This window comes from Natrix helvetica (assembly GCF_964273705.1).
Source record: "Natrix helvetica genome assembly, chromosome: 1".
In the NCBI taxonomy this organism is placed as follows: Eukaryota; Metazoa; Chordata; class Lepidosauria; order Squamata; family Natricidae; genus Natrix; species Natrix helvetica.
In genome coordinates, this window is record NC_138548.1 from 143646228 (window position 1) to 143665023 (window position 18796).

Consider the following 18796-nt stretch of genomic DNA (forward strand, 5'->3'; position numbering starts at 1 on the left):
TATGCCCCATTTGTTAAAGTACCAGCAGATTCAATTAAAAGGAATCATCGCCATCATCTACTGCCCTGACATAGGACAGCCTCAGTCAGGAAGAAATGTTCCATCTAATACTATTCCCATTACGTAGAAGCCAGCTTGTTCCTGAAAGTGGAAAAGCTTCCTGACTGATAGCATGAAACTTAAGATAGTGTTCATTAGGAAAGCTTTCTTTCTTTATCAAGTTGAGCAAATAACAGTGGCTCTTATTAGCTGAAGCAGTATAGAGATCTTCACATATGTATATATGTATACACATACACACACATACATATACATACCTACTGTACATACCAGACACGTTCAGTACAATAATCATATATTGAAAGTTAATGAGTGTATTGGCTACTTATTTATTTATTTATCTATTTATTTAATTTATTAAATTTGATACCACCCATCTCCCCTACGAGGTGACTCTGGGAGGCTTACAAGTTATAAATTAATGCTATAGAATTGACGCTGTAGAACCAGGAATGATCTGGAATATCTCTCATGCAAAGGCACCTCTGTTATTGCAACAAATCCTTGAGCACTGACTTGTCGTTCTGTGCGTGTTGTGTATGCCTGTGCCTTCGCATCAGTTTTGATTCCTGTCAGAAATAGTCCCTACAGTTTTCTTAAAAGTCTCAGAAGTTAGGTTTGCCATTGCCTGCTTCCTAGGGCTGAGAAAGACTGACTGGTCCAAGGGCACCCAGCTGGCTTTATGCCTAAAGTGGGGCTAGGACCAGTGGTGGGATTAAGCCAGTTCACATCACCTCGGGAGAACTGTTTTTTTTTTCCTGAGCAGTTTGGTAAACTGGTTGTTGGAAGAAATCATTATAGGGCAGAGAATCAATTGTTTAAATTATTTGAATCCCACCACTGACTAGGACTCAAGGTCTAGACGTTTATAGCCTGATACATTAACATTATACCGCACTAGTTCTAGTGATATTCATTTGAGACATTCATGGGAAGAGGTGGGATGGGCAGAAACATTCATAACCAGCCTTTCCCAGGGCAGTGCCTTACATCTGCTTTCACTGCTGGCCCTCAGCCCTGTGTGCACAGCTGATGAAAATTATGTTGCTCATCAAGTGGTTTTATATAGCGAGTGGTTTTGTACAACAGAACAAATAGGTGTCAAGTCAGGATAATTAATTTGGTAGAAGAAATTCTTGAGGCAAGTGCTGATGTGAAAGAAAATAAACTCCATTTACCCAATAACAAAGTGTTAGGAAAGCCAGAGTTATTAGCACGTCTACAGCTTAGGATCTGAATTGGGTTTCCCTCCATTATTGGAGGGAGGGTAAGTCAGGAGAGAAACTAAATAGAGCAGAACAAGCCAGAAACCAAAGGAGAAGGAAAAAGGAAGTCATATCAGTAGAGGCCTGTAAAGTTAGACAAAAGAGAGGGAGGGAGAGAGAGGGGGGAGGGCGAAATGCCTCTACCAACTACCTCTATATCTATGGCTTCCAATGCTTAGGAGATGCACAGATACAGAAAGCATGCAAAATCCCATCATTATTTTTTAAAGTGTTCGCTAAGGTATTGAAAATGATCTCTTGCCAGGAGTTTGACGGCTATGTCTGTTAGGATCTCTTCTGTGTTACTTAAATCGGCAGGCCTTTTTCGCACATCTTATCAAAAATGGTACCTGGCATCAATGTGATTTGTTCTACTTTGGAATCGGAATGCAACTTTGCTATCTTTATGTAGACAGCTATAGTTGTGTTCTTTGGCTTATCTATTACAAGCCTTTGGCTTAGTTTAGCCAGCTCTTGCAGATGAGCAGGCAAGGACTGGCTATGAATTTGGTTGACAATACATCCATGATAGAAGAAAATCCTACTGGTGCATTTTCTGCCCTTTATTGTCTTCAGCCCTATTAGCAACCAGCCATCTTTCAATGTTAGAATTAAATGTTAAAAATATGCATTCAAAAGGATGCATTCAAAAAGCAACTTTTAATAGGATAAAATGGTAGCGTGAGTAAAGGACATTTAACTGATAGGATATCATTTGGCTACAAAACTAAGCAACTTTTTTCAGCCTGGAGCTGCACTACATCTTTGGCCCTTGTGTTGTAGCTGTAAGAGTCATGGTAGGTGACATGGGATGTTACTAGAATGATGGGCTGATTTTTAAATATTTCTGTTTTGAGGGGGGGCACGTTCGGTTTAAAGGACTCGAGACACTGACTTTGGAATATATACTGTACATTTTTTAAAAAAATGTAATGATGGACATTTTGCAATTGACAGATGCAAATTTTGTCAATGTGTTAATTTTTCTAAGTCCTGCCTGTGATTTTTTTGGTATGGCACCCTGTGTGCCAATAACCACTGGAATCACCACAGCTGTTTATTCCATAATCTTTCAATTTGGCTTTTCAGATCTTGATACTTTGTGATCTTCTCCGATTCTTTGTCTTCTATTCTACTGTCCTCTGGTATTTCCTCATCCATTATCCACATTTTCTTCTTTTTAACTGCAATTATATCTGATGTGTTACGAGCCTAAGCTTTTATCGGTCTGTATTCAGAAATCCCACAATATTTTTGACTACTTTTGACTGCTTATTTTTGACTACACTTTCATCTCTATGTTCCCACCAATTTTTGATTACTGGCACATGTTAATTTTTATAAATATTCCAATGAATCATTTTGGTGACTGTGTTATGTCATTGTTTATTATCAGTTTGTGCAATCACAAGCTGAATATATGATCTATTGTTTCTTTTTTTCCTGCTTCTTTGTACAATCTGCAGTTTGAATCATTGGATGATTTTTTCCCCCAATTCTGACCTTGATTGCATTAGTCTGAGTAGCTCTTGTACAGCCAAATTCAAGCCTTCGGTTATTTTAGCCTTATCAGTTTTCATTTAAACGAATTAGAGAGATAGGATTGGGCGCACATCATAACCTCCTTTCCCAATGACTTATCAATATTTTAAATGTGCCCAGAAAGATTAAGAAAATATTAAAATACAAGGTGTTCAATAATCATCTCTCCTTCTTTAGGTCAGATGCTCCGTACCCGATCTATAATTATGGAAGCCCAAGGAGAAGGAAGAGCTTGCCCAGCTGATCTTACTCAGTTCCGCAGCTGTGTTGCAAAACCCTGCTATAGCTGGGTTCTTGGAGAATGGTCCCCGTGTAGAGTTGAGGTACTTGAAGTTTGTAAAACATCTCCTTGGCACAACAGGTAGAAAATGAACTTGATTGCAACCCACTTTTATGAGGCAATTTGATCCTTGTTTTGAAAGTTAAGGGGGTGACGTTAAGTTAATAGTATTGAAAATTCTAACAAAGTAGGGAAAAGTCATCATACATACAACCAAGGCAGGTGACTAATTTAATATCAAAGGTCAAAGAGCTGTACAATTCTAATAGCATTCCAGTGAATGTCATAGATGGGTTTTACATCAGCATGCCTAGATCAAAGCAAGATTTAATTTCAGAGAACCCTGCTACCAAGGAAATTGACTTTTGCTCTAAGAATACCACGTAGCCTCTTTCAATACTTCGAAAGGCCTTGAAACAGTATGGTTTGAAGCTTCAGTAGCCTGAAGTGCTGACTTTGACTTTTTTTCCTTAAAATGATTACTTCTTTTTCTAATAGTCTGAAAATATAAACGCTGGTGTGAATTGCGAAGCATCAAACAGCTGTAGTTTTTTTCTTTCTCAGCATGGATCGCATGTATGTCCTCCCTTTTTTCACACTGCATTTGGCATGCATCTATTTGCCTTATGCATCATTCTACACTTCCCTCTTTATCTTTTAGATTATTCTTCATTCAAAACATTTTGATCCAGTATCTAGCATTGGTTTTAAAGTGATTTAGATTTCCACACTCAATTATTTCAGAATACGGAGAAGATGAAATCTGCTTAGCATTAATCACATCAGACTAATTGGGTCATACCCAGGAAGATGTGCAAAGTGAGGAAGATTTATTTGTTATAGAGACATGTTGTTTTGAGAAACAAACTCAAAACACCTTTTCTTCTGAATTTGCATTATTGGTAGAGCAATAATGTTCTACCAATATACCCAGTGAGGCTTTAGCCCTTCTGAATCCATATTATCCTCAAAAGTTTATTATTATGTTTAGTTGAAGAGCATGGGTCTCCGAAGTTGGCAACTTGAAGACTTGTGGACTTCTGACTAGGGGATTTTTGGACTTGAAGTCAACAATTCTTAAAGTTGCCAATTTTCGAGACCCCTGTTCAAGATTAATAAGAACACATCTATCCTTTTCCTTGCCTCCACGAAAAGAACTATTTGTTGACGAATGGTCCTTTAGGAACATTGCAGGGATGGAACACAAAAAATTGAAGTAGGAAAGAACACTTTTACTTTTTATTTTAACTATTCTTGCACGCTGCAAGAAGCATTGCCTGATTTGCAAACACTTTGCTTTGTTTCTAGGATTAAGATGTATACACAGCATACAAAGGGTAGTTATTTATACAGCAAGTTGTTTTGATAACCTCTATTTTTTCCCCTCTGTTAGGGTGGACAATGCGGAGATGGAATCCAGGTACGAAACCTGCTGTGTGTGGTGCATGATAACACTTCGTCATCAACATTTAAGCAAGTTGAGAACACCCTGTGTGAAGAGCTTCCCCCTAAAGAGAATTTGCTTCGACTTCCGTGTTCCGTCCCTTGTCCAGGTAATCTCTGAGAAGGACCGTATTTCATTATTTTGGTGATAAATAGCTATGGCCAATTGCACATGATGTTCCAAAAAATAGGTGGTTTGACACAGACCTGCAGTTTGTTCTATACGTCCTAGCTTCTTGATGGATTACTGTCCAATCTTAAAGATATCTAATCAGAATGCAATCACACAAAAGACTAGTTACATTTGTCTCCTTGACACTAACTTTTAAATCTGGCATGCTGAACTTGTGGTCCAAAGGCCCCAAGAAGTCTTCTAATGTCACCCAGTTTTGGCTCTGACTTTGCTGACCTTGGGCTCAGGATCCATCCATGGTCAGAATCATCTTCTGGTTACCATAAGTTGAAATATCCCCATTCACTTGGACTGCAACCTTTCATGAGAGGACGGTCCCTTTTGTTTTTGCAGAATTAACCTTTTATCTTAAGCTTACCTATAGCCTATTATAAGATCTCTCTGAACTCTACTGTTTTAATATAGGTAATATAAATCCAGATAGAGGGTTAAAATGATCATGGAAATTTGAGAGTGGAAATAAACAGAAAGCCTTTGCAGATGGACTATGGTCCAGAGGTCAACAATCTCCATCTCTTTTTTTAACTCATGCAATACACATTATACCAGAGAGCAATGCACTCTTCAGATTCAGTGTTAAGAAAGTGCTTTGGACCATCTACAGTACTGATACAATTGCATCTTTGGCAACCCAACTACACATTCAGGGGAAATACACATCTAGTTTAAGCACCTTTTTCCCTTAACTTAAATTGTATACTCCCCTCCCCTATGTATCTGAGAAACACCCATGAATAAACCATTGTTGGCAATGAAAGCATAATGTAGTCTAGGATTCAGCCTTATCCAAAGAAACAAAATCTCCAAAGCTATGTTAAAGTTTACTATTTTTGTGCTTATGCTGATTAGTGCAAACCATGCAAAAGAGTTTTTTAAGAACTTGATTTTGAAAAGTGCAGTATATTATATGCTAATAATTAGGTCATGGACATTCAGATGGTGAAAATTTTTACCATACTTGACATGCTTGATTTAAGCATCCCTACAGCTCAATAGCAGGGATCACATGCAACCTTCCCTTCTTTTTTAGAATCTCCCAATTGTGAAATTGTGTTGCCAACATTTGTCAGTAAGCTATAACACAAAGATACACTTTGTTATTACTTTTTGAAAAAAAAACCATTGAAACTGTTTTATTTTAACATAATTGTAAAGCAAGTTAATGAAGGACGGAATTTTTTTAGCATAACTACTATTAAAAAAAACAGCTCCCTCCCACTCCACAGATCCGTATACTATATTCTACTTCACAGATCCGTATACTATATTCTCATATATCATCTCATTGTATCCTTCAGCAGCCACAAAAAATAATTTTAAAAAGTTAGCCCTCAACATCAAAAGGTTCCCATTACTGCTTTAAAATTAAAGTCAGTGTTTTCAAAGCACTTTCTAGAAGTGTGTTTTTAGGAAGGCCAGGGTCCAGAGGTAGAGAGCTTCTGACCCTTCAAATAATGCTGAACTACATCCCTCACAATTGACAAGCCTGGCTTTTGCTAGGAGGCCTGTCCACATCCTATACTGGATATCTCAAACAAAGCAGGAATTGGATTGGGTCAAGTAGACGAGTAGGCAAGATGGGTGGTATCAGAGGTGAGTTGCTCCTGGTTCGGCCTGAATCAGGCGAACTGGTAGTAGCGGCCACAGGAGGCTCTGTCCACCTGCCCGGACACTTCTGTGCATGCACAATAGCGGCGCATGAGTGTGGAAAAAACGGTAGTAGAAAAATTGGCAATCTACCACTGGGTGGCATATAAGTTTAATAATAAATAACAACTAAACCACTTATCTACTTCTGGGGGCAATTCAGACTGTATTGAAGCAGAAATCACAAAGTGAATATGTCTATAGTGGGCACATGATTGGGCCAGGATTTTGCAAGCGGCAGTTGTCAGGAATTGCACATTTCTTTGTGCTTTTAACTTAATTATAGACTTATGTGTGAAAGAGAAACAGAGGCTGGCACAGGGGGAGAGACAGGGAGAGAAAAATTCCCACATTTGAAATACTGGAAACTATATCACCATTTCCGAGCTCTTTTCTCACCAACATTCTGCGACATAGTCTATTTCCGAAAGGATCCCAGAACGTACAAGATTGTTCTTTGGGTTGGATAACCTTTAGGTTCCTTCTGATGTTATAATTGAACAGAGTATAGAGACGTCCATTAGTAAAGTCCACATTCCCCTCCTTTCTTCATTTTTGACTATAAGGTGACTGTCATTTATCCGAGTGGTCTGAGTGGAGCTCTTGTGAATTAACATGCATCGATGGCAGGAGCTTTGAGAGCATGGGCCGTCAGTCTCGATCAAGAACATTTATCATTCAATCTTTCGAAAATCAAGACAGCTGCCCGGAACAAGAATTGGAGACCAGGCCTTGCTCAGGTAGGGAATACTGTAAACCACAGTTCTTATTACCTCACAGAAGAGTTTGCTTCTAAACTGTTTTCTCGTTGTCATTTTTGTAGTTTATGGTCATGTTTCCAAACCCCGTCTCCTCTTCCCCATCAAAAAACGATAATTAAGAAAATGTTTGAAAAAGCAAGCAGAGACTGGGAAACTGTTTACAGTCCTTAGAAAGGAGGAAAAAAATAGGATAGACAAGACCAGTGATGGCAAACATGTTTTGGCTCGCGTGCCAAAAGTGGGGGGAATGCAAGGGGGCATCATGGATGGGCATGCCATACCCATAATGCTATGCGCACAATCCCAGTATGCATATGTGCACAAGCAGTGCTCCCCCCCCCATTTTTGGAGTGCTTTTTTCGCCTTCCCAAGGCTCCAGATGCTTTATAGGAACCTGGGGAGGGTGAAAACAGCCCCCCCACCCCGAGGCCCTCCAGAGGCTTCAGGAGCTTCCCTGAAGCTTCCGGAGCGTGAAAAACCTGCCTTATGGGCAAACCAGAAGTTCAGGAACAGACTTCTGGTTTGCTCATAGGGTCAGTTTTAGCGCTGAAGGCTCCGGAGGGCAAAAACTGACTCAACGAGCAAACCGGAAGTTTGCTCCTGAATGCTCCGGAGGGCTAAAATGAGCAAACCGGAAGTACATTCCCAAACTTCTGGTTTGCCCGTAGGGCTGGTTTTTCATGCTCCAGAGGCTTCAAGGAAAAATGACCTCAAAAGAAGGCCAAAGTCAGCTGGCCAGCGTGCATGTGCGCTGACCAGCTGACAGGGCAATGCCTCACATGCCCTGACAAATGACTCCGCGTACCACCTGTGGCACGCCTGCCATAGGTTCGCCATCACGGGACTAGACAGACAATTACTAAAAGTTAAATCACCGAAACAGTAAACTCTAAGATCTTTGTATTTCTCCTGCTTGGATATGTCTTGTTTAATATTCTCCTTCGAATTTACTTAACAATGTTTAGTTTATTGAAAAGAAGAAGAAAATATATATTTCAGGTATATACAAACTGTTGCCTTATTTGAATTATAGTGTAGGTTTCAGAAATCCATCACAGCAGTTTTATTTGGCTTTTATACAGTTTTAACAAGCAAACCAAAAGCAGGGGTAGCAACAGCATCTTATTGGTACATGTTACTTGTCAATCTCTAAGACCATCCAAGCCAGAGTAGAATTTCACATAACTCCATGGTACAGCCTGTCTCTGCTAGACGAGCTCATGGGTTAAAAGGTAACCAGCTTCTGAGATCATAGCAGTTTGCTGCGCAAGTCTTTACGTAAACTTTCCTCTCATTCCTGCATCTCACTCTTTTTTATTTTGTTAGACAAGGCATCGTAAGAGGGGTTAATGAAAGAATCATAATCAGGAGAGGAACATTCTTGCAATTGTTTATACAGGGCATATACCTGACCCTGAGGCAGTGTAGAAGAGGATTTTAGGGCAAAAAGCTTTGATACACATATTTTGCAAAGGGAGGGAAGACACTGAATAAAACAGCACCCACCAATCAAAATAGCACAAATAATAACTAAATAACGTAGGACATTTCCCAATAAGCCTGTGGCAACCAAGCCCAAAAGCCTTCCCACCAAGATCTTAAAATATCGATTTTCAAATCAGAGGCCAAATTGTGTAAAATATTAAATTGGTGCTGGATGGTTCTTAATTCATCCAAAAGATTGAAAAAACACATTAATTACTAAAATAGCTAAAAAAGTAGCATTAATTATTTTTACCAAATTACACACAACAGCATTAATATTAAAATAAGTGCAAGCAACAAGCGCTGGCATACCCACTATTGATATAGCCATTGCTATATATTCTACTTTATTAAGCAAAGCTGTCTCAGAGTCACAAGTACTGTCTAGCGTGACTCCGTGTCGAGAACGTCTTGAATGAAGTTGGTTTTTTTGGAAAGCAAAACAGGAATTAACTGGCTGAGATAACACTGTGCTTCACTAATATTAGCAGGAATATAATTAAAAGTTTCTTGACCATATTTAAAAAGCCATCCTTGCGGGAGCCGAACATGAGCAAAGTGAACGGAAATCTCTTCAAAAGCTATACAGTTTAAAGCAGGTGAACTAATACGAAGACAGTGAGGTTTTTTACTTGAAGATGTACAATTAACTACTTATGCACACATTGTATTCTCAAAAATGGCTACTATCGGGGTATAAAAAGCAATTGCATCAGGTGGTGGATCATAGGCAATCAACCCCCAACTAGATATAGTCTTATATTTAAAGTTTTCATTCAATAGCAATCTACTCAAACCAGTGAAGTTTTGAATTACTGCAGACAGGATTCAAACAGGAACCAAGCATGAAGAAAGCAAAATTTCCATGTCATATGATTCAGATAAGCAAAAGACATCAGTGTGTATAATATTAGCTAGCTGCACCCATAGATTTTGCTTCAGTCTCTGTTCAAATGAGTTTTTGGGTGAGATGACAGCAGCTATCGATAAAAGGAAACAATTAACAATTAAACATAAACAAATGATGACTAAGGAATTGGCAGTTAAAACCGCAAAAATGGCAGTGCATAACTTCTCCCGGATTTGTTCCATGTATCGTTGTTGCAGCACTGCTTGTGCTTTGATGGTCAGGTTTTTCACATCACTGGACAGCTGGTCCAACAAGATCGTATTGGCCGCTACACCATCTGTAGAGTCACCTTGGTCATCTTTAGAACTGGATTTGGGGACTGGTACCACGGTATCCTTAGCTGGACGAACACAACATGCTAGAATCCACAAAGACCTGTAGAAGCAAGCACAGCATATCCTCGTCCCCCTAGAGGGGGAGGCAAACAAACGTTTTTAACATGTTGTGTTACCCACGCCAAATTGGGGTACGCCAAATTGTTGGGTACACAAAAGCCCTCCTTTTTTATTTGTTTGGGAAGACAGTCCTTAAAGGACCAATTAGCACGTTCCACAATGGCTTGACCTATGGAATTGTAAGGAAGTCCATGAATTAGAACAATGTTCCAAGTTGTACAAAATTGCAAAAGGCCAATGAAAAATAGGCCATTACCAGTTTTTAAAGAGAAAAATTGACCCAAAATAGTAATAGCTGAAAAAAAGATGAGAAATAACATGATTAACTGTTTCTCTTCGTTGAGGTATGTCCCAAAACACTCCTGAATAGGTAACAATAGAAACATGAATATATTTCCAGGGAGCCAGAGAGGGAACGTAGGTGACATCCATTTGCCTTAGTTGATTAGAGGCCAAACCACGGGGATTAACCTCCGTGTCCCCAGAGGGGGATGCTTCAGAACACTGGGGGCAAGATGAAACAATCTGCTTGGCTTGGTCTAGTGGAATATGGCAAGCTTGTGCCAACCCTCTGGCATTCTGATGAAAAAAAGAGTGATTTTAAAAATGGATCTGAAAAGAGAACAGATAAAACATGAACAACAACATCTGCTTAAATGGAACCTTCAGAGAGAGGTCCGGAAGCAGACAAATGACTATGTATATGAGAAACAAAATATAAATGCTTTCAGTCTTATAATAGTTGCTACAAAGTAAAAAAACAAAGCCATAAGATTAAGAATCAATCCTGGGTGTGATGTAAGCACCTGGAAAAGTCAGAAATGTAGTTAAAAAGCTTGTTGAGAAAAGATTTAGAAAGCTAAAATAGCAACAGCTAATTCTAAGTGTTGCAGAGATGACTGTCCTTGTAAGCAATTGCTCCTCCCATTCACCCTCCACCTGAAAAAATAGTAAAAGCTTGCAAAAGCGAAGAAAACAAAAGCTATAGATGAACAGGAAAAGAAAAAGTCATTAAACACGCAAGCCGCGGATCTTTAGGCAAATGATATGAAATACAGCCCACATAGTCAGTTAAAGCATACTAAAGAGATAAGTTATTCTGAAAATAAAATTGAAAACAAATTTTGGAATAGGAAAAACAATATTAATCAAATCAGTCCAATTTCTTCAACAAACTCGGGTACGTCCCAAGGTTAAAACATTTTGGGATGGGGTATTTTTGTCTTCTAATACAGATAACATTCCTATAGGCAGGCTTACTAGTAAAAAACATCAAAAAAGTTAACTAAAAATTTATATGATCCATAAACTAAATGCTCAAAATCTCATTAATCTTTTCAACTGTGGCAAGGACTGCAAAAAAAAAAAAAAATCACAATGAGATTGTCGGACTGTTTTCCTTTGGTCAATAAATCAAATAAAGAACTTAAGTAAATATGCCGGCAAAGAAAAATATGCACGAACGCAAGTAAGGGTCACCAGCAACTGCCATAAATTAATTAGCAAAATACCTTCGTGTACATTTAAACAAAGAAAAACTGGAGCAAAAAAAGATTGCAACATTTCATGAAGTTGTACTTTTTCTGAAGAAATCTGCAATTCATAAACACTTAAATCATTTTTTATTTCTAAAAGCCAATTAGGTAGTGTCTTTGGGGCTCCAATTAAAATATCATCTATATAATGATTTACCAAAGCCAATGGACAACACTTACGAAAAGGATCCAATTCTGCAACATAAATCTGACACCAACAAAATAACTTTAGACATTTTGCTTTTGGTTTCGACCCTTGATGGAAAGGACTGCGGGAGGCTGCAGACATACCGCCCCCTCCTGGATTTCGACATTCCTTTTTAAAATGACCAGGTTTACCATAGTTGTAAAACTTTCTTTGAAGCTTGCTGTCTTGCAATAAAGCAGCCACCAATTTATTAGTTTGACAAGAGGCTGTTCCTATATCTTGACACGCTTTAATCATATCTGCCAAATCCGGATCGTTCCCAAGACCAATAATTTCCCTTTGGCATTCAAAAGTAACATTTTCCTTTGCTAATTTCATCAACAACTTCATCTGAGCCTCAGAATTGTCTATTTGTTGTTTTAACGCATCCTGCAATCTGTTAATAAAATCAGGATACAGTTCAGTAGCCTTTTACCTGATATTAGAGAAGGCTTGCTGAGGCTTGCCAGAAACAGGCACAAACTCTTCCTGATTAGGGGGGCCAAGGGGGATAGAGGAAAAACAATCCTTTAAGCCAATCACTTCATGATCTTGCAGAATAAAATTAGGTGAATAGACAGAAAATATATCTTCTATATCCCCCCCTCTCTTTTGCTAATTGTTCCTCTGACTGTGGAGAAGCAGAAGAATTAACCTCTCCATGAGCAGTTGAAAGTCCAATTAAAGATGATTTGGGGGGAATATTTTTTACTTGATCACAATCAGGTGGAGGCTCTGTGGTCAATTGTTGTCCTGCCAAAACATTAGAGCCATTTTTTTTCCACTGCATGATGGCACTGAAACCATAGTTGTAATATCTCTACTGGGGCCCTGGGTTCAAAATGTAAAGTTTGCCCTACTTTTTCCCAGTCATGTAAACGAAGCGTTCCTCATTTGGGATACCAAAGACAATGTGTCCCTATCTCTTCCACTAGCTTCCTTATGCATGCCTCAGGTGCTGTAACGCCTGACTTCTGTAACAAGAATCTAAGTTCTGTCACGTGTTGTTGCTGGTGTAGAGACAGCCTGCAACCCATACCTACCTCTGAGGGGTCCCGTAGGACGAGAGTGCACTTTGGGGTCTGTTCCAGACGGGGGGTAAGTATGTTGGCTGTTGCTCCCCCGAAGAGTGTCTTTGTCCCGGGTTTCAGCACCAGATGTAGGTTTCAGAAATCCATCACAGCAGTGGTGTCCAAAATGTCTGCCTGCCTTATGCAGAGTTTATTTGGCTTTTATACAGTTTTAAAAAGCAAAGCAGGGGTAGCAACAGCATCTTATTGGTACATTTTACTTGTCAATCTCTAAAACCATTCCAGCCAGAGTAGAATCCCACATCACTCCCTGATACGGCCTGTCTCTGCTAGGTGAGCTCATAGGTTAAAAGGTAAGCAGCTACTGAGATCATGGCAGTTTGCTGCGCATGTCTTTACGTAACCTTTCCTCTCATTCCTACATTATAGGAGGAAAATGCTATAATTATGTATGGAAAACAAGTCTTTGGCAAGATAATGAACGCACAGTGTGGTGCCAGCGTTCTGATAGGCTGAATGTTACAGGTAGGTATGCTCAACAATGTCATTGTTATCATCAATATCACCATCACCTTCATCACTCTCTGTATTACCAATTTTATACTTCTTTTTTTTAAATAATAATTTTATTAAAGTTTACAAACAGAAAGATAGAAAACTAATACAAACTAAAGAAAATATAAACAGTAAAGAAGAGAAACAAAAAAGTGAAAAGAGATAGAAAAAGAATAAAAAAAAGAAGATAGAGATAGATGATAGATAGATAGATAGATAGATAGATAGATAGATAGATAGATAGATAGATAGATAGATATAGATAGAAATTTAGGTAGGTAGGTAGGTAGGTAGGTAGGTAGGTAGGTAGGTAGGTAGGTAGATAGATAGATAGATAGATAGATAGATAGATAGATAGATAGATAGATAGACAGATAGATAGGATTCAATTCCCCCTATAGGCAAGCCTAACAATTTGAATAATTTAACAACCTTCTCCAGTACTTCAAATTAAAAAATAATTTCTCCTTTCCATATCTCATCTCTTATCAATAATCAATTGATTACATTTGTTCAATGTATATAAAAACAATATTGCAACTTCAAAATATATAAAACTCCCAGTCATTGAAATATTTTAATATTTACCACATGAGGAAACTGAGAACAGGAACTACATGTCTAAATTAAAATGCTTGGTACCAAAACAGATCTGAATACAGAGGTAAGTTTGTAAGAGGTATGTAAAAATAGTGCTCTCGGTGTCTCCTGAATAACAGGAGGAAGAGCATTCCATATGTAGGAGCTATGGTAAGTATAATCTTCTAGGCTTCCTTTGGTAATCCTAGCCTGAGACCTTCCCAAAGTGCCAACTAGTGTAGCTTTTTCTGGGTTTTGTTTTTTAAAGAAAATCTATGCCATCTAGAACTATTAGACCCAAGCCTAGAAAAGAGACATCGAAATCCAGTTGAGTCCAATTCTATATTGCTTACACCTAATGGACAGAACCTTGCCAAACTAAAGCTATAACCTTCTAACCTACCAAATCTATCCTGAGATATTATAGATGTGGCTTCCCAGAATATCTTTATCCCCTGACCCATCCAGCCGAAAACTGTGTGGTCTCTTAATCTAGGCCATTCTCTGGGAAAGCTCTATTGCGATAACTCTCCCCTTCTGCTCCTTCAAGAGCACGTTCCATCACATGAATAGGAAAACATTACCTGGAATTATCCAGGTATGCCGCCATTTCGGTCTCAGTTTGTTGTGTTTTAAGAGCTGGGCTATAAAAATCTGGATGATCATTATAGAGCAGGAAAGAGATAAGAAAAACTGTAAATGCTGCCATCCAATCTTCCCTCTAATGTGTGACATGCTGTGTGCAGGAAAAAAATTGTTCTGTGCAGCTTTTCCCAAAAGATCTACAAATTTGTGTGCCTCAATAGAAGTAAATTGCAAATACAGGAGAAAACATCATGTTCAAATTCTTTAAGAATGAAAACTAGAAACTATAATAGTATGACATACAATATACAAGCCTGCAGATTATAATATAAACTCATTAGTTGCTGAAAATTGATTCTTGCAATTGTTATTTTGTAAGCATTTATAATTGTTTCCTTTTTTCCCCCTTTTTTGAATTTGGTACTGCAATGAAAGAAAAAAGAAAGACCTTATACAAAGGAATTAATTCAGAAAGCATTTGGATAGCCCTTTCTCATTCATTTATTTCCCATTATTTCCCTCTTCTGAACATATTTAAATTTAAATTATTAATTTTAACGCTGATTTGTTTTTATAGGATCAGCAATGAGCGTGGACCTTGGGTGGCCCAAACTCATTAATTTATTACATCTTTTTAAAGAAGGAGGCTGGCCAAAGAGGTTTTTAGGAAGCCTCTTCTCACTACGGAGGAGGAGGAGGCAATAGTTAGGCAAGTCCTGGCTTAATACCTGGTGGCTATAAGGGTCTTGATCAGTGGTGGGTTTGGGCAGCCACTACTGCCGGTTCGCTCATGGATGCACCGCACGCACGCATGTGCAGTACAATTGCTTTGTGCAGAAGCCAAAAATAAGGTGCCACCGGGAGAACCGGTTCGGAGGCGTGGCAGGCCTGGGTCGCTACCAGTTCCAGCGACCCATGCCGCCAAGTTACTACCGTTTCAGCTGAACCAGTAGGAACTGGTAGGAACCCACCACTGGTCTTGTTGATCCTAACCGTGGTTGTGGGTAGTCAGGAGAGCTGACATATTTGACTCTATATGAAATAATAGACAGAATTGGTACATAGTTTGGGGGTGGGGGATGTTCCTCTGAACTTCCAGCTTATGTAGCCAAAGCAGCCTTTGTTCAAATTCGTCTTGTATCCCAATTGTACCCATTCCAGGTCTTCCTCATAGTCACACATGGCTTAGCCTGTTCCTGATTGGGTCACTACAATGTGGTCTACATGAAGACCATCAAGAAACTACAACTGGTACAGAAGGCAATAGCAAGTGGACTTCTGCATGTCCCATGGTTTGACCATCTTATACTACTGTTGCATTGGGTCCCAGATGCTTTCATGGTGCAATTCAAAATGCTAAGATAATATTTAAAGGCCAGCACAAGGCCAAGTTAGGGCTATCTTTCCCCAGATGTGTCTACCTGTCCCACTAGATCAAATAGGGTGATTATACCACATGTCCTTTTCCTTACATTCTGTCTGTCATCTGATGAGACCTCAGAGGTGTTCTTTCTCTATAGCCCTTTGGAACAGCTGATATTCCAGGGTCTTCTACTCTTTGGGCCTTTCAAAAGGCAATGAAGACTTATCTTTTCCCCCAAGTACTGTGCTAGGATATGATTCAGTTGGGGTCAATTGTATGGCTACTCTAGCACCTTGTGAGAAAGGTTTTTATCTTGTTTTTATTAGTTGTTGTGAGCTGGTTAGGATCACTCTGTGAGATAGCAGCCATAAAACATTTTTTTTAAATGAATAAATAAACTTTTCTATTTTCTGCTCTTTATTGAGGCCCAAGACCAATTATAGATCCAATCAAGTTTCAATCTATATTTTTGTTTAAAAAATGAGAATTGATATTTTCTAGGAATTTCTGTGGCTTCAAAGCCAGCATCCTTTCAAGCATTTGCTTCACAAGTGAATATTGGTAGCTCACTGCTAATTCATATAAATACTTGGCAGATGGCTTTATGTTTACATAACATTTTCCTTTGTTCTAAAGCAATCATTATCATCATTTTAGCCACTGTCTATCTACTGCAGGATGAAAGGCCTCTTCCGTATGTTTCCAATCAATGCGGACCTGAGCTTTCTTCTGCCAATTGGGCCCACAATAATTGCTGATGTTGTTGATCCATCTTGTTTTAGGTCTGTTTCGTGGATGCTTTTTATCAAGTGGGAACCTTTCTAGGACTGCCTTGGTCCACCTGCCATTAGTTCTTCTTGCTATGTGAGCAGCCCATTTCGATTTCAATTCTTTTACTCTCTTGATGACATCGTACAGTTTCGTTTGTTCTCTTAATCCCTGTGCAGGTCTTTCTATCTTGACTTGTAATTTCTATGGCTCTTTGCACCACTCATAGCTTTTGTATCAATTATGAGGTTAATGTCCATGTTTCCTGGAACATGTTAGAGCAGGTAACACACACTGATCGAACACTTTTTTGTTCAGGCATAGGGGGAGGTTGTTCCTGAAAATTATGCTTAGTTTGCCGAATGCCTGCCAACCACATTTAACATGCTGTTCAATTTCCTTTATTGTATCACCTTCCTTCCATTGAGATCCATTGACCAAGGTATATGTAGTGGTCTATTACGTCTTGTTCTTCTCCAGATGTAATTTTTTCTCTCTCTCTTTGGTTAATTTATTAAACACAACCCAGCTCGTTTTCAGGTTTATTTTTGAGCCACATAGTTTTCTTGTTTGTGCAGCTCTTGTATGTGTCTTTGTAGCTCTTGTGGGTCTTGTGAGAACAGAACAACATCATCTGCAAATCTTAAGTAATTTAAATAGGCATTATTATTATTATTATTATTATTATTATTATTATTATTATTATTATTATTTATTCCAACTTTTAGCCAGTCTAGTTTGTGAAATACTTTTTCAAGGAGACCTGAGCAAAAGATAGGTGATATTGTATTGCCTTGCTGTACTCCTCGTTCTATGATTTCCACTTTAAATATTGTTCTAAAATAATACTGATCTTTTTTTATAATTGTGTTCTTATATAATCATGTTCTTATAATCGTGTTCTAAAATCTAGAAAGGGTTTGTCCTGATGTCTGGAAGAACTCAAATGCATTCCCCTAACCTGAAATATTCCTCTTCCATTTGCCCAAGAGACTTTATCTTTTCTTTCTTTAAGAAAGATATTAGTTTTATTACTTTCTTCAGGGATTTTGTTAATATCACTGTTTTCTTCAGGGATATTTAAAATGCCAGACAGTGGTGGTGATATTTTTCTTTCGTTTTTGTTCATTTTAGATGCTCTGCTGTATTGTTTTTATAGTACCAGTGTGATTTTCTTTCTAGTTACCTTATAAATTCAAGTTAAATGAAGGAGGAATATAAATATTTTAAATAAACTTAAAGAGTTCAGCTGAAAGCTGCAAACAGGAATATATGCACATAATCATCAGGGCACACAGAGCAATCAACCTGTGCAATGAAAAATAGTGTGTGGCGCATGCAGAGAGCAAATACATGGCCAAAGGTTTCCTTCAAAGCAAATGGCTCCAGCTGACTTCGCTTCATTGTGCTATCATGACTCTTCATTACATAAATATATGTGCCTATTTCAATTAATACTGGCAACACAATTAAACTTGTGAATAGGAATGACTGTGAAGACCAGGATGAGAACTCACAGAGAGAAGCAGGAATATTTGATTCACTATTTCCGTGTGGTTTCTACCACTGATCCTCTCAGGTGTAAGTCTCCAGGGAGTGGTGGATGGATTACTAATGAAGTCATATAAAGCTGGTTCATACTGATCATTCACCAAAAGCACATCGAAATGCTGGTAGACTCATTTGTTCACATGCTTCTATGGTTTGTTGCCTTCAAATGTATAAACACTATGTGCAGTTCCCTTTGATGGATTTTTTTGAAGTTGATGTTTTAAAGACTGATATGATGGTTCTTCTGATTATTAATAGGAACCAGGGTCTCTCTTGAGTTGGAGTGCATATTTATCTCCAAAAGTAGAGCTTTGTTTATTGAAAAATATAGCTTTGACAAAGCACATTTTTCCCTATGAAATGCTCCTCTCTGTCTCAAAGAAATAAAAAAAAATCATTTGTATACTAAGAACCGCACAGTAATTACATTGTTCATTAGAGAGGGCAATACAGTAATCTGAAAGAGCAAAGGAGGAGTGTTCAAATATCTAGTCTGTAAGTGAGTAGAGCCTGGCACATCTGGGGAGAAGAGAATTTATTTATGGAATTTTAATGAGAGACTGTCGTATATTTGGGGGACTCTGTTTGCAATTTTTCAGCAAGAGAATTGTGAAAAAAAATCACATCATGTAGTTTATTTCTCCATTATAGTGTTATAAAT

General features: G+C 38.4%; 1 protein-coding gene across 2 annotated transcripts in view; it reads left to right on the forward strand.

Annotated features, from left to right (window-relative positions):
* Nucleotides 1-18796, forward strand: part of THSD7B (thrombospondin type 1 domain containing 7B) — a 533620-nt gene that overhangs the window by 502739 nt on the left and 12085 nt on the right. For both annotated transcript variants that reach the window (XM_081936133.1, XM_081936134.1), the window contains exons 21-24: nucleotides 3045-3190; nucleotides 4541-4700; nucleotides 6997-7170; nucleotides 13164-13259. In XM_081936133.1, coding sequence (XP_081792259.1) covers nucleotides 3045-3190; nucleotides 4541-4700; nucleotides 6997-7170; nucleotides 13164-13259 — 576 coding nt within the window. The remainder of the gene's footprint in view (nucleotides 1-3044; nucleotides 3191-4540; nucleotides 4701-6996; nucleotides 7171-13163; nucleotides 13260-18796) is intronic.